The 16826-nt window shown below is 42.7% G+C and overlaps 1 protein-coding gene across 3 annotated transcripts in view; it reads right to left on the bottom strand.

Annotated features, from left to right (window-relative positions):
* rasgrp3 (RAS guanyl releasing protein 3 (calcium and DAG-regulated)) overlaps window positions 1-16826 on the bottom strand; it is a 111702-nt gene that overhangs the window by 30591 nt on the left and 64285 nt on the right. For all 3 annotated transcript variants that reach the window (XM_048536062.2, XM_059648692.1, XM_059648691.1), the window contains 5 exons: window positions 11762-11878; window positions 10142-10417; window positions 9646-9726; window positions 6948-7061; window positions 4414-4529 (listed from right to left, as the gene is read on the bottom strand). In XM_048536062.2, the coding sequence (XP_048392019.1) occupies window positions 4414-4529; window positions 6948-7061; window positions 9646-9726; window positions 10142-10417; window positions 11762-11878 (704 nt within the window). The remainder of the gene's footprint in view (window positions 1-4413; window positions 4530-6947; window positions 7062-9645; window positions 9727-10141; window positions 10418-11761; window positions 11879-16826) is intronic.

Below are 16826 nucleotides of genomic sequence, written 5' to 3'. Positions count from 1 at the left end.
CTGATGTTTCAGGCCGGAACCCTTCTTCAGAAATGTGAGGTTGGACTATAACTTGGCATTGTGATTTTTGACCTAGAAGCATAGAAACATTGAAAATAGGAGCAAGAGTAAGCATTCAGCCCTTCAAGCCTGCTCTGCCTTTCAATATGATCATCCAACTCAGTTCCCTTTTCCCTCTTCCTGCCCATACCCTTGGATCCCACTACCCCTAAGAACTATATCTAACTCCTTCTTAAGAACATTCAAGGTCTTTTCCTCAACTGCTTTCCATAGGTTTGCCACTCTCTGAGTGAAGAAATTTCTCCTCATCTCAGTCCTAAATTGTCTACCCCTTAATCCTTAAAACTATGATTCTCTCTTTCCTTCACTGAGCAAAGGTGTAACATTTGTCAAGCCAGTCCTTTGTCACCATTCCCATGCGACAATTGTAGCTAGAACCTCTGCAGTTTTACACACTTTCCTCTCTCAATATTTAAGATTCATCCAACTTAGGCAGGCAGCTTTTCTACTAACCTTTTATATATTTCTTTTTGATTCTATCTCATTTCTCAACTAGCTAGCACCTTTGACTGTGGTAGCTATACTCTCCATATGAATTGCCTTTCCAAATCTGAATATTTAACTTTCGCAACATTAGTTCCATTGAAAAATAGCTCTAGAGTCACCGAGTCAGCAAGATAAACAGCATGGAAACTGACCCTTCGGTCCAACTCGTCAATGCTGACCAGATATCCAATCTGGACCTAGTCCCATTTGCCAGCATTTTCCCCATATCACTTTAAATCCTTTCTATTAATACACCCCTCCAGATGCCTTTTAAATGTTGTAATCATAATAGCGTCCACCATTTCCTTTGGTAGCTCATTCCATAAGCACACTGCTCTCTGTGTAAAAACGTTGCCCCTTAGGTCCCTTTTAAATATTTCCCCTCTCAGCTTAAACCTATGTCTTGTAGTTTTGGACTGCCCCACCCCAGTGCAAAGGCTTTGTCTATTCATCCTATCTATGCCCCTCATGATTTTATAAACCTCTATAAGGTCACCCCTCAGCCTCTGACGCTCCAGGGAAAATAGCCCCAGTCTATTCAGCCTCTCCCTATAGGTCAAACCCTGCAGCCCTGGCAACATCCTTGTAAATTTTTTCTGAACCCTTTCAAGTTTCACAACATCCTTCCAAAAGGAAGGAAACTGGAATTGCACGCAGTATTCCAGAAGTGGCCTAACCAATGTCCTGTACAGTTGCAACGTGACCTCCCTGTTCAGAAACTCAATGCGCTGACCAATAAAGGCAAGAGCACAAAACACCTTCTTCACTATCCTATCTACTTGCAACTCCACTTTCAAGGAACTACAAACTTGTACTCCAAGGTCTCTTTACTTAGCAACACTCCCCAAGTCCTTGCCGTTAACTGTATAAGTCCTGCCCTGATTTACCTTTCCAAAATGCAGCACCTCACATTCATCTAAATTAAACTCTATGTGCCAATTCCTCGGCCGTTTGGCCCATCTGATCAAGATCCTGTTGTACTCTGGAGGTAACCTTTTCACTGTCCGCTGCACCTCTAATTTTGGTGTCATCTGCAAACTTGTTAACCATACGTCGTGTGTTCGCATCCAAATCATTTATATAAATGATGACAACCAGTGGACCCAGCACAGAACTTTGTGGCACACCGCTGGCCACAGGCCTCCAGTCTAAATAGCAAACTTCCACCACCACCTTCTACCTTCGAGCAAGTTCTGTATCCATATAGCTAGTTCTCCCTGTATTCTGTGTGATCTAACTTTGCTAACCAGTCTAACATGACAAGCTTAGTAGTCTGGGTGTTGAACTTAATGAAGTCTACATAGATCACGTCCACTGCACTGCCCTCATCAATTCTCGCCGTTACATCTTCAACAAAACTCAATCAAGTTAATCGCATCAACATTTTCACTTTGAATTTGTATCTGCTAGGATATTTTTATGAATACCTTTTAGTGTTCACTCTTGCAAAATAGATTTGATTGGAAAGGCCAGAGCGTGTTACCTTAGTTGGCTTTTGAGTGGGGAATTCAGAAGTCAGATAAGAGTCAACCACAATTGTAAGGAAGGGGAATCTCGCATGGACTTTATACGACGATGACAGGTTTTCCTTGTGTATAACTCTGCTGAACTAGTTGGGGATTTTAGAAACAAACAAACCAAGAAACAAGCAGACGGCCAAGCAGCATCAGAGGAGCAGGTAAACTTGACATTTCGGGTCGGGACCCTTCTTCAAAGGAGCCTTCCTGCTCCTCTGATGCTGCTTGGCCTGCTATGTTCATCCAGCTTCACACCATGTTATCTCAGATTCTCCAGCATCGGCAGTTCCTACTATCTCTGAAACAAACAGACAGTTTCATGGTTACAAGTTTTTGTCTAAACGAGTTGAACTGAAATGTTCAAACTGCTTTGCTGAAACTTGAACTCATAGTAGCTTAGGGCTGTGCAATACTCAGTCTAATTTTTTTTCTCATTGAACATCCATTCTTTAAGCATAAGTCCTCAAGACAACTTTGCTTAATTGAAACATATGGGTAAATCTTCCACTCTATTTGCTGAAATCTTCAGGCTTTCAGCAACTGAAATACAAAAATACAGGCTTGCAAAATCCTGGAATTCTCCCATGCCTGCCCAACAGATTAAAGTGACCTCTTTTTCTGGCTGCATAAAGTTGGCAGAATACTGTACAACTCCCTCTTCCTGAGGGTATTCATTCCAAGTGCACAAAACGTTGAGAGTTATACAGGAAAAGACCTATTGATGGTCATTCTACTCTGTGTCTTGTGCAGGTTAAAATACACTCTGCTCCCATCCACAGTGGTCGAGAACGCCCTTGACCGCGTCTCTCGCATTTCCCGCAACACATCCCTCACACCCTGCCCCCGCCACAACCGCCCAAAGAGGATCCCCCTCATTCTCACGTACCACCCCACCAACCTCCGGATACAACGCATCATCCTCCGACACTTCCGCCACCTACAATCCGACCCCACCACCCAACTCATTTTTCCATCCCACCCTTGTCTGCTTTCCGGAGAGACCACTCTCTCCGTGACTCCCTTGTTCGCTCCACACTGCCCTCCAACTCCACCACACCCGGCACCTTCTCCTGCAACCGCAGGAAATGCTACACTTGCCCCCACACCTCCTCCCTCACCCCCATCCCAGGCCCCAAGATGACTTTCCATATTAAGCAGAGGTTCACCTGCACATCTGCCAATGTGGTATACTGTATCCATTGCACCCGGTGTGGCTTCCTCTACATTGGGGAAACCAAGCGGAGGCTTGGGGACCGCTTTGCAGAACACCTCCGCTCGGTTCGCAATAAACAACTGCACCTCCCAGTCGCAAACCATTTCCACTCCCCCTCCCATTCTCTTGATGACATGTCCATCATGGGCCTCCTGCAGTGCCACAATGATGCCACCCGAAGGTTGCAGGAACAGCAACTCATATTCCGCTTGGGAACCATGCAGCCCAACGGTATCAATGTGGACTTCACCAGCTTCAAAATCTCCCCTTCCCCCACCGCATCCCAAAACCAGCCCAGTTCGTCCTCTCCCCCCACTGCACCACACAACCAGCCCAGCTCTTCCACTCCACCCACTGCATCCCAAAACCAGTCCAACCTGTCTCTGCCTCCCTAACCTGTTCTTCCTCTCACCCATCCCTTCCTCACGCTTCAAGCTGCACCTCCATTTCCTACCTACTAACCTCATCCCCCCTCCTTGACCTGTCCGTCTTCCCTGGGCTGACCTATCCCCTCCCTACCTCCCCACCTATACTCTCCTCTCCGTCTATCTTCTTTTCTCTCCATCTTCGGTCCGCGTCCCCCTCTCTCCCTATTTATTCCAGAACCGTCACCCCATCCCCCTCTCTGATGGAGGGTCTAGGCTGGAAACGTCAGCTTTTGTGCTTCTGAGATGCTGCTTGGCCTGCTGTGTTCATCCAGCCTCACATTTTATTGTCTTGGATTCTCCAGCATTTGCAGTTCCCATTACCTCTGCTCCCATCTTTTATTTTAAACAGAGATGACCTCAGAAGTTACATATTCAAAGCTGAGATGGATGTTTAATCAGCGAGGGAACCGAGGGTTATGGGGAAAAGGCAGGAAAAGTGGAGTTGAGGATTATCAGATCAGCCACGATCTTATTGGATGGTGGGGCAGGCATGAGAGGCTGCATGGCCAACTCCTGCTTCTACATCTTATGGTTTTATAACTATGACATTCCAAGGTACTCAAGAGGTAACTGTAGGCCAAGACCGGTCTCTGAGCGGCAACATGTGTGAGGTTGCCCCATATTAAGGTCAAGCTCGTTATAAACCAGAAGCAGTTAAACCAAGATGTAAAGCAAAATTAAATAAAGTCGCCAATTGCCTTGTACTTACTGATCTTTATCCAACACACAGAAGGAATCCAAGAACGGGAAGTTGGCAGTGATGCTTTCGAAGTTCTCTTGGGAGATATAACCATCGTGATCGTGGTCATAGTTCCTAAATACAGACTAAAAACTCTAATAAGTTTTCAGCAGACAGTTTAACAAATAAAGAAAAACAACGCCACAGTAAAAACATACCAGCTTCTTAATAAGATGGCTTGTAAAAATCAAAAGGACAAACATGAAAACACGGTTTAAAGCATTCATCTCAAAGGCAGGGCTTCATGTTCAAGTCATAAAGGATGAAACCGCCTACATACAGACTCAAAACACAGCATCAACAACATTTCTGGGGCCAGGGTGCATTGAAGGTAACTCATACACCTGTTTCTATTGCAAAAGGTGTCCCTTTTGGATTCCAACACAAACAGAACAGGTTGTACACCTCCCACCAGCCATATAGGACACTTTGATAATTTTATAACGCTGCTTACACCACTTGCTACACCACTAAATCCCCCAATCAATATACATTCAGTTCAGCATTGACCCCATAAACCAGTTCAAAGCAGACATTTCGCAGGCGATATGATAAAATCAGTGAGTATGGTTTGTTGTGAGATTTCTAACAACTAATACCTGCTTGAAATCTCCACTTTTTCCTCAATAGTTGACTTGCCAATGCTTAAATGCAGCTCCCAGTTGTACAGCGCAGAGGCCGAATTTTCAACCAGGGATCAAGAACTGGATGCGGGAGCTAATTCTGTGTCCCAAATCCACATTGCAGTCTGTAGTCACACCTACCACAAGCTATAGTGCCCAGTTGAGGGTGGAAATTGAGGATCGGGGTGGAGGAACAAGAAGGAGAATGGTGAGATTTGTCATCGAAGCAGTAAAGGACAACGGCAAGTGATCAATATAGTTATGCATTAATATACCACAGCTGCCGTGGGTTCTGGATGGGGGGAGGGACTTCTCTTACACATACATTTGTAATAAACTCTTCCTACACCCCCACCTTCAACACTTCTGGCTCCAAATGTGCCGCATTCACATAGATGTGTTCCAGGTTGACACAGGCTGTTGGCTAATGCAGTTGGAAATTCCAGGTTCTGTTAGAACTGGGCCACTAATAGGCCTATAATTGAAATGAATTTGCATCCATTAGCTACCCACAACTTCTCACTGAGTACCAAATAAGTCTCCAGCAAAACGGCAATCCAGCCAACACTGATCCATGCTCTAACCCTGTCAAAAATCACACCCCATTAATTTATCTAGTCTGTGCTATGTTGGCTAAGTTTTAACATTCATCCCCATATCCTCAGACTAGTAAATGGGAAGGGCGAGAGAAATCAGAAAAACTTCCCATGCTTGATCACAAACCAACTATCTCTATTCAGAATGAAGGATGTGTAAGGAAGTCCTAAGCTCTGAAATTCCTTCTGTTAAACCCCTCTGCCTCTTCACTGCACTATCCTCCATGAACACTATCCTGCCTCAAGCTTTAGATGAGCTCTCCTACTCTCCCCAGACGTTTCTTAATGACAAATTTGTCAGATCACATTCTGTTGAACCACCTCGGGGATACATCACAAAGCTAAACGTGTTATGTAAATCCAAGCAGCTGTGTACATTGTTAGAGGACAGGATTATGGATGGACATGCTCTGCTGTGCTTCCCCAATCTCCCCCAGGTCAATGCTCACCATCATGGCTCACATGAAGATGAAAGCCTGGGGAGTAAACAGTGCAGACACCTTCAGGACTACTGCATGCTGCACTGGTGGTCCGGCGATAGGAAGGATATTATTAAACTGAAGCGGGTTCAGTAAAGATTTACTAGTACGTTGCCAGGACTGGAGGGTTGAATATATAAAATTGGACTGGAAAGGCTGGGATTTTTTTCGCTGATGCATAGGAGGTTGGAGGTGGCTTTACTGAACTTTGTAAAATCATAAGGGGCACAGATAAGGTGAATGACAAGCGTCATGAAAGAGTTCAAAACTATGGGCCATATTTTTAAGGCATGAGGGGAAGAGATTTAAACAAGACAAGGGGGCAACTTTTTTTTAAGAAAACACAGAGCGGTACGTGCATGGAATAAACTTCCAGAAAGAGTGACGGATGCAAGTAGTTACAGTATTAAAAAGACATTTGGATAAGTTCATGAAGAGGAAAGGTTGGGAGGAATATGGCCCAAATGCAGGCAAATAGGACTAGTTTAGTGTGGGAACATGGTCAGCATGGACTGGTCAGACCAAGGTCTGTTTCCATGCTGTATAACTATAGCTCTGTGACTCAATGGGTCCATGAGACAGAGTCATGTCCTGGCAAAACTATTCCCTGCCCTAAACAATATTCCCCCTGACGGAGGGCAAAAGCCTTAATCTGCTTCAGATATATCTTTTCCTCATTTGCACTCTATTTAGTTGCACATCAGTAGGTTTTGACAGACAATGCTGAAATTCAGATGTAAAATCACACTCAAATCAATACCAAGCATGAGAGCTTCCTGAGACAGCTTTCTTTCAAATATACTTACATCAACCATCTTGCGGATGTGCTTATTGATGACAGTGGGATCTGGTTTTGGTGTCAGCCCAGGTGCCCAGTCTACAAGTGCCACATGTTTGTTCGGAGTGGTTGGGGTGCTAGGCTGTAAAAGAAATGTTACTTTGTATTGCATTGTAGTACATAGTAATTGTGGGGTGTTTCAGCACAGAAATAAGCCCTGTTGCAAATATTTTTGCTGTTTCCTCTTCTTTCAGCTCACTCCTGAGTTGGGTGGAATAGTGGCATGGTGGGGAGGTCATTAGACTTGAAATCCCAATGTTTATATTGGGTTCAAATCCCGCCACAGCTGTTGGAGGAATTTAAAAAGTTAACAAAATAAATCTGGAATTAAAATCTAGCCTACAATGATCATGGCACAACTGTTCTGAAATCTAGCTGGTTCTCAGATGTCCTTTAGGGAAAGAAATCTGCCATCCTTACCTGGGCTGGCCTACATGTGGCTCCAGGCCCATAGCAATGTGATTGGCTCTGAAATGGCTGAACAGTTCTATCAAACTGCAGCAAAGCCTAACAGAGATGAATCTAGGTGGACCACCTGGTTGCAAACTGAACCCTGTTGATCTTGCAAAGTCCTCCTTACCAATATGAGGGGTCTTGTGCCAAAATTGGGAGAGCCTTCCCACAGACCAGTCAAGCATCAGCCTGATGTAATCGTACTCATGGAATCATTATAGACAATGCCTCAGACACCATCATCACTATCCCTGTCTCAGTGACAGAGTGGCATACAGTCAAGAGAGAATTGCCCCAGGAGTCTTCAACATTGACTCTGGCCTTGTGAAGTCTCATGGCATCAGGTCAAACATGGGCAAGGAACCTTCCTGCTAGTTACCACCTCGTGTTCCCCCAGAGCTGATGGATCAATCGTTCATGAACACAGTTTGGAAGATGGGATGAGAAACAAATGCTGATCCAGTCAGTGATGCCTACATGTCATGATCCAAATAGAAAAAAAACATTGTGCTCTTTCCTCCCTTATACACCAGCCTAGCCTTCCCTCCCAACTGTTACCAACAATTGTGGCAACACATCCTAAATTAAAATATATAAAAGCATGCATTACAAGGTGTCCTTGACTGAAATCCTTTCACTGCACAAAATGCTGCCAGACCTGCTGATTATTTCCAGTGCTCTTCATTGACGTTTCTGACTTAGGGGATGTTGTGATAATTACTAAAGCTGCGTTCATTCATAGTAACCTGCCAATCAGTAAGAGCCAGACGAGGTGAGCCATGCAGTGAGGGATATAGCCCCCAGAAGTCGGGGTGACATTAGCCAGCGAAGTGGCTGGAGATTTGAGAAGATTCCATCATGGCTTTGTGTCACCATCATCGCCATCTGCGCCCATGTAGGCGTCCTGTAGCTATCTTTGCTGGTTCACTTGATATTGCATACCCAAACCCGTCAGCCCTAAACAAAAACTCTCCCCATCAACACAGAGTGGGTTTAGCCAAAGCTCCAGAAAATGCTGGTGAAGCTGATGAACAATATCGTTGGCAGTTTCCAGGGCAACAGAAGTTCAAATGCTGTTGAAAGGGGAGATGAGGGCAGGGAGATAATCCGTTTCCAAAGAGCACCATCCTGTCTCCGGACTGGCTTACATTGGCATGCCATGCCAATTATTCCAAGCTAATGTGTGTCCAACCAAGAGTGCCAGGGTCAGTGAAGTGAACAATAAACAAAAAGAGGGGTTTCTTTTGTTTTTAAAAGTTTTCTCAATTAGATCCTTACACAGGAGAGGGAGGAAATGGCCAGGGGCAGTTTGGAAATGGAAAGTGGATATTGCAGAGCTAAGGATGGTCTATCTTCTCTTCACAGATGGCAGGCATTGGCTGGTTCTTCCATCGTAAGAAAGAAAGAACCAGGAAAACAAAAGCCCTCAGTTTCCCTCATGTTTCTAACTCAGGTAAAAGTACACCCTGCCAAATCCTAAGATTGACACAGCTGAAGGAAACCCACTGATTCTAGTTGTCCAGGAAGAAGGTTTAAAAGTATACGTGTGACCAGATTAAAGAACTGCTTCTTCCCGCTGTTAAGAGACTTTTGAATGGACCTTTTAAACGTTAATGTTGATCTCCTGTTGCACCTTCTCAGCAGCTGTAACATTGCACTTTGCACTCTGTTGTATTACGCTGATGCACTTGTATAGTGTGATCTGTCTATACAGCATGCAAAACAACACTTTTCCCCGTATCTCAGTACATGTGACAGTAACAAATCAAATCAAATCACGACCATCTCCGTTAATAGCCGCTCTTGCCTCTGAGTCACAAGGTTTTAGGTTTGAGACAGACTGCAGGATGTGATAACAAAAATCCATCCTGACACATCACTGCAGCCCTTCAGGGGTTTTGCATTGTTGCAGGCATTATCTTTCAGAGGAGGTATTAAACGAAAGCTACACTCACATGCTTGGCACTAAATTGAAGTCGGGGGGGAGGGGGGGGGGGTTATCCCTAGCATCCCGGCCAATATTTGTTCCTCTATCATCACCACAGGGTTATAGGTAATGTGGTCATGACCACGTTGCTGGTTTATGGCAGTTGACTATATGTTAACTAGCTGCCATGTTTTCTATATGACAATAGAGACTACGCATTGAAGTATTTCACCCATTGGAAAGCACTTTGAGACATCCAGTGGTTACGAAAATGAAAGCTACTTACCGTTGATTTAGGATTCCTAGGTTCTCGAAGTAGCGATAATTCATAGATTTCATCCTCTGTGTAGTATAAATCCAGGGAAAGCTGTGTAAAACACACACAAGTAGCAGTGTTTCTCAGGGTCACTTCAACTTCACACAATTATGATTCCAATTTGCATGCCTGAATCAGGCACTATACTGAAACAGTCTGAAGTCAGTGGGCATAGCTGGCATGGTGGGGAGGTGTGCAGGGGGTGGGTGTTGGGTGGAGTTGGTGGTGGATGGGAGTTCAGCATCATAGAGGAGTTTTGTCACCCTGGTCCTGCTCAGGAGTGATCAGGGATAATGAACTTCAGCCCTGACATAGCTAAAATGATATGATGCCAATCAGCCACACATTACTCACACATTTATACCCCTGTAAGTACATACACATGCATGTAATCAGAAATGTACACAAGCACACACACTCACACATATGGATACACATAGAAACATAAATGTGCACTTAAACATACCGTCAACAGGTGTATTAAATCCATATTTGGTTCTAAATGTGGATTTGCATCTTGCAGTGAAACCAGTTCATTAAATGTAACATACAACTGCTGCATTTTAACAATGTTCACTTTATTATCATCTATCCAGTCCGAGAAAGCTACATGGACGGCAATCAGGTCTTTCAAGTGAACTCCCAAGATCGGAATCTTGAAGCCCTCGCATTCAGCAAAGGCCTTCCGATAATTGCAGTAATTCCCATTTGAGGAGACGAGTTCGGTCATTTCATTCCAGACCTAGTGATGAAAATGGTGACAAAAATGGAGGAGATTTAAAAGAAAAATATCTTTTGAAAACAGAGGTTATGTTAAATAAGGTGGAAACTTTTCTATTAATCAACCATCCTACACACTGAAACATTCTTTCGGAAAAGAGCCCAAACAGATACAGATTTTGTATAATGATGTGACTGGAGTCGGGTGTTATGTTCTGGTGTATTCTGAATACTGTACAATTTTAATTTCAAGGAACTGTTCCCTCATTTCAGATACTTTCATTAGATAAGCACATACAAGCAAGGAAGAGGGACCAATTTCATATTTTAAGAGGCCTGAATAATAAATGTTTGAATAATTGCATGTAATACTCAATTTAAGATGATCTGAATAAGCCTCCTCCACATAGTAGCCACTGTGGACATTCCCTGAGGTGAACCCCATGGAAAAGGGAAGAAATTAGACACTTTGTGTACAGCAGTGGCAAAATGAAAGAGAACAGTGTCAAAGATACATTCCAGCAAAGACTACTGAGTGAGGCAGACAGAAGACACGTTTCCTCGAAGATCAAACTAGCTTAGATTTAACACTGACTCCAGTTTCAGACAAACTGCCCAAGAAGAGTATCTGGCATTTAGCTGGATAAAAAGGAGACATTTGCTACGAAAGGGGATACAAAATTAACTCATGTTACGGTGAAAACTACGTCAAATCATTACTTGTTCAGCTCACTATTGTAAATAACGCAGTTTATGGGTTAAAAGAGGTCTAGTGTGAATCCACCTTGTAGAATATATCAGAGAAGGAAGCATGGAACCAAGTGTTGGAATGTTGATATCAAGTAAATGGGATGAAATCCCAACTGCTACATCCCTTCTGAGTTTTCGGATGGTAATCCAAAGAGATATTGACAAGTTCAGGGGTTTGCTCAAGCGGAACAGCATATGTAAGTGACCTGAAATTTGTAAGAATTTGCAGGCAGGAGGGGTCACAGAATCCACACAAGGACATAAGGTAAGTAGTCAACAGTGCAACACACAGGGATAACAGAGTGATGCAAATAACTATCTCATAATGCTAATATTGTACATGTTACCGCAATAATAACTGCTAGCGTCAGCATTGACGTCAGACAATGCAAGATCACATGGAACTGAGACCTGAATGAAGGAGGTTCGATAGTGAAGCCCAGCTCAATCATGTGTAGACAGTAAATGTCTATCAATGTGCACATCTGGTGTGTTGTCCTCATCCATCAAAAGTATCTGGAATCTAGTCATGACGTACATACAAGAAGCAGGAATGAACCAATTGGCCACTTCTTACCCAACCTTTTTTGCATCTTTCTGGAACTTGTTACTTTACCTTTGTAACTTCCGGAGCAAGGTGTGAGCATGTTTCCTTCAGGCGGGATATGGCACTGTGGCTTAAGCCTCCGACGACAGCCATCAGCGTATTGAAATTCTGGAGCTGGAGTAAATTCTGAAACAGATGCAGCAGAGTATCAGGCTGTTTGTGAAAGGTATCGCAGCTTAATTCCATCGCCGCAACACAACCAAAAATATGCCTACTGGCCAGAAATCATACAGTATGCCTCACTTCCACTGTTCCCCACATGCCCCATATATTTACATAGACAGGTATCCAACCTGAAATTCTAAATGTGATCGAATCTTGATGCAACTGGATAGACACCATTTTCTTGAGCAGGACTGAACTATGTGCACATAGAACATGTTCAGGGATGAGATTAATGGGTTCAGAATTTTAAAAATAAAGATGTAGCAATACAGGAACACAGGTAGGCCATTAAGCCTTCTGTTCATGTTCTACATTTTCTGGTGGCATTGAACAGTCTTTTCATCAGATAAAACAGTCTTTCTCCATCTATCCTATCAAATCTTTTAATCATCTTAAATGTCTCAAAAGATCACTGAAGTAACTGCACAGAGGCGGGTATCCCATCACCAAATGGGGAGGCAATGGCCTAGTGGTATTATCATTGGACTGCTAATCCAGAGACCCAAGTAATGCTCTGGGGAGCTGGGTTCAAATCCCACCATGGCCAAAGGTGGAATTTGAATTCAATAAATATCTGTAATTAAGAGCCTAATAATAACTGTGAATCTATTGCCAATTGTCAGGAAAACACATCAGGTTCACTAATGTCCTTCAGAGAAAGAAATCTGCCACCCTCACCTGATCTGGCCTACATGTGACTCCAGACCCACAGCAATATTGTTGGCTCTTAAGTACTGTCCAGGCAATTAGAAATGGGCAATAAATGCTGCCTAGCCAGCAATGCCCTCATCCCATGAATGAATAAGGACAAAAAATAGTCACCCTTTATTTACATGTGCACAGTAGACTAGCTGTGACCAGCCTGGTCAGGTTAGTCACTTGAACCAAGGAGAGTCTGAATCTCCTGCTTATATGTGTCAGCCACGGTTTTCCCAATTAGCCCAGGTTTACAAACCCAATCAACAACCTCATAGTTAACAAGATCCATCTGGTTCCAATCACTACAATCACCTTCACTAATTAAGAGAATACTGTTTCGTCATGCAAATGTAGTGACTTCTGTAAATCCAGTGTTAAACTTACACGCAGTGACTCAACTAAAGGAGCTAATTAAATACCATGTATGAAGTAGAGGGTACTGGTTCTGAAAAGGTTAAGATTAGAGACTGTATTAAGCTTTATCCAATCTAATGACATAATGTTGAGTAAGGGAAGCCAAGAGAACAGCTCTGCATCTCAAAGGAAATAAACGTGTCAAAATGTCTCTCACTGGTCTTATTAGCAATGTCTAACACGTTAGTGTAGTTATTCAAAATCAATCTTTTCGGACGGTATTATGATGTATCTCCAGAGTGTGTGGCACTTCAACTTTGATCTTCTGGCACAGAGATAGGGATACCTAAAATTGTGTCACAAACTCCATTAACTGGCTGGTGTAACTAATTGCTATCACTCAATAAACTACCCATGGGCATTGTTGCTTTTTACAAGGTGGTGGAAGGAGGTCCATTGGGCCCAAGAGAAGAAATTTGCAGAAGATCAAGTGAATTTGGAGCTTTGAAGACTTTATCATTTTAAGAGCTGCTCACTCATAGAGAGTCAGCAGCTGCAAGTGCTTAAAAGAAAACAAGTCAGCAGGGATGCGTAGAAAAATTGACTGCAGAGAGACAACACTCCAGGTTAAAGCCTTCAGCTTAGTGTTGGTAAGAAGTGCAGAAGCAGCAGTGCAGGTTAGAATGAGTGTGAAGACTAGTCACAACCTGACACTTACAAAATCCATCAGGCATCAAGGATCTGTAAGAGTATTCCCAGTTTGAAGTTTGGCTGGGAAATGAATATACCAGAGCTCCATGAATAAGTTTGAAATTCTTTGTTGGGCGAGGGAAGAAAATTTAAATCAATGGTGTAATAAATAGGCTGGGAAGCACAGAATTAAAAACAATAGTACTCATAGCTCACAATGAACATTGCTGCCGCAGCATTTGACACTCTGAGGCATGGCTGTAGTGGGGAGATCAAGGGCTATAAAAGTATTTTGCATCGAGATCTTAGCAGGAGGAAATGACGCAAGAAGAATTTAGGTGCCAAAGTGGCAATTTTAAAGCTAAAGTGGACAGAGATCAACAGAAGTTAGAATTTTCACAGTGAATATTAATATCAGGAGATCCATTATTTAAACAGTTCTTCTGGCAGGGAGAATTAAAGCTGCGGTTTCAAGGCTTTATTTGGGAAAGTTGTGGAAAAAGATGTGTACGTGCTGAAGGTGGAAAATTTCCACTTTATCTCTGAGAATGCAGAAAATCTCCTCAGTAAACAATACAGTTATACTGCATTATTATTTGACAAATTAAACATTTTGCTTCTGCTATTTATAGAAATAAGAGTATTCAAGGAAGAGATTATTGTAGGTACTGCAGAAATTGAGCACCTTCAAGGAGAGAAACAAAATCACATTTAGAAATACATTGCAGGGGAAATATTACTGCCTCAAATATTCAGTATTAGAGATGGGCCAAACAGACCTCAGTGTTGGAAATCTTAGAGAGAACAGTTCTTAAGGTACAGAAATCCGTCACACTTAAAACCTATTCCACAAAAAGAACAGATAAATACATTATTGTATTTAATAGGACCTATCGCTCATAACATTATGCATCACCAAACTATAAAAGGCATAAGCACTTTTAAAGCTTTTGACAATTATTATAGTCTGAAAACATCATATTTGAAAGATCAAAATTTAGCAGAAGAGTTCAGCTTCCAGGAGAATGCACAGGTAGTTTCATTGACGATCAAAGAATACCTACAGTGTGGAAACAGGCCCGACAAGTTCACACTGACCCTCAGAGCATCCCACCCAGACCCATCCCCCCAATCTACACATCCCTGAACACTGTGGGTAACTTAGCATGGCCAATCCCACCTCACCTACACATCTTTGGACCGTGGGAGGAAACCAGAGCACCCAGATGAAACCCACGCAGACATGGGGAGAATGTATAAAGTCCACACAGACAGACATCTGAGGGTGGAACCAAACCCCGGTCCCTGATGCTGTGAGGCAGCAGTGCTAGCCTATCTCTACAGATTAACAGAAAGCTGTGACCAGGGAACTTTGAAATCAGAAATCATGAGAGACAATTCTTGCTGGAATTTTTAAAGGTTTTTTTGTCAGATTTAATAAAATGGGAAAAAAAAATTTGAGAAAGCTATTTGAATAGCGCTGGAAGTGAAACCAGGAAGAATCACACACAAGAGGAGAAGGACAATATTGTGATAAGAGACAAAAGAACCTTTCAACCTGATAAAGTATCAACACTCTAAAGGGACACATAACAAGGCAAGACAATGAGTAGGCCAATCAGCAGTCAGAAACAGTATCAATGCTACTGAATATAAATTATGAATCCATTGTTAATTGTTGGAAAAACCCATCTGGTTCACTAGTGTCCCTTAGGGACGGAAGTGGCCTTCCTCACCTAATCTGGCCTACATGTGACTCCAGACCCACAGCAATGTGGTTGACTCTTAACTGCCCCCTGCGTAATTAGGGATGAGCAACAAATGCTGTCCTAGCCAGTGACATCCTCATCCCATGAATGAATTAAAAAAAGGCCTCCCAAGTTCAAGGAGTGCCCAGTAATGCTACATCGATTAAATTAGAAGTAGGATACAGTTTCACAGCAGTAAACAGCCAAATCCCTACTTACATTCCTCCCTCTGGACTCTACAACTACCCATTCACTGACTCTTCCTCCCCAACCATTCCTGGCTTCAGCATGTATACCACCTTTATCTAACTAATAGTTCCGAAGAAGGGTCGATGGACTCAAAATGCTAACTCTGCCTTTTCTCCACAGATGCTGCTGGACCTCATCAGTTTCTTCAGCAATTTGTAATTTTGTTTCAGATTTCCAGAGTCCACAGTTCTTTGTTACATTTATCACATTTGTCAGAATCCATTTATGTCAATGGGCATCTCATTAATTTTAAGCTTGATAAGGGCCAGGTGTCACTGTTGCATTAGATCAAGTATCAGGGTTGAAGAAACAGAAGACACAACTTACTGATATGAAATGTAGTCAAGCTCAGAGGCATACTGCAAGTAATACCACAGCACAAAGTGTGAGACAGATGAGACTGTAGATATGTTTCAGAATCAACACTTCTCACTTTTGAAACTGCACACAGGCCTTGACTTAAGGCAGTGGAAAGTGGTCACTTCATTCCAAGACCCACTGGTTAGTTCAAAGTAAACCAAGTTATGCCAAACAAGATACAAATTTCTGGAAAAACTCAGCAGGTCTGGCAGCATCTGTGGAGAGAAAACATAGTTAACTTTTTGAGTCCAGTGACTGTTCTTCAGGGTTCTGCAAAGTCTATTGAAGGAGAAGACAGAGAGATAAACCGGTGATAAATGTATTTATATGGATGCAGGTACAGAATATTGGAGGAGATGTTGCATAGGATAAAGGCTCTGATCGGGTTCAACTGGGGCCTGAATTAAGTGCCACCTAAACTGATGACAATCAGTCTTAGTGGAGAAAATCAGAACAATTGCTTTCGATCAGAAGAGGATAAACGTGTTACCCAAACCTTCAAATAGTATCAGTAACAATTTTCAACGAACTTCTGTAACTTGTAGCTCATTGCTGTCATGCAACTAGCTACATCTTATTGAGACAAGATCCTCTTTTTGTTAGGACTCACTAGTGGTCGTTCCTCTATCATTGTACACCAAATACGCCCTTACATCTACTCACAAATACCACGGTAGACACCCATACTTTAACTTGAAACAGACCACCCATAGGATACTCACCGCTAGGAAGTATAGCCTTCAGTTATGCTGCTTCTTTCAGTGTGTATGTATAATATATATATATATGGAATGTAGGCTTAAACATTC

The sequence above is a fragment of the Stegostoma tigrinum genome, chromosome 9 (genome assembly GCF_030684315.1).
Source record: "Stegostoma tigrinum isolate sSteTig4 chromosome 9, sSteTig4.hap1, whole genome shotgun sequence".
In the NCBI taxonomy this organism is placed as follows: Eukaryota; Metazoa; Chordata; class Chondrichthyes; order Orectolobiformes; family Stegostomatidae; genus Stegostoma; species Stegostoma tigrinum.
This window is presented reverse-complemented; position numbering and strand designations above follow the sequence as displayed.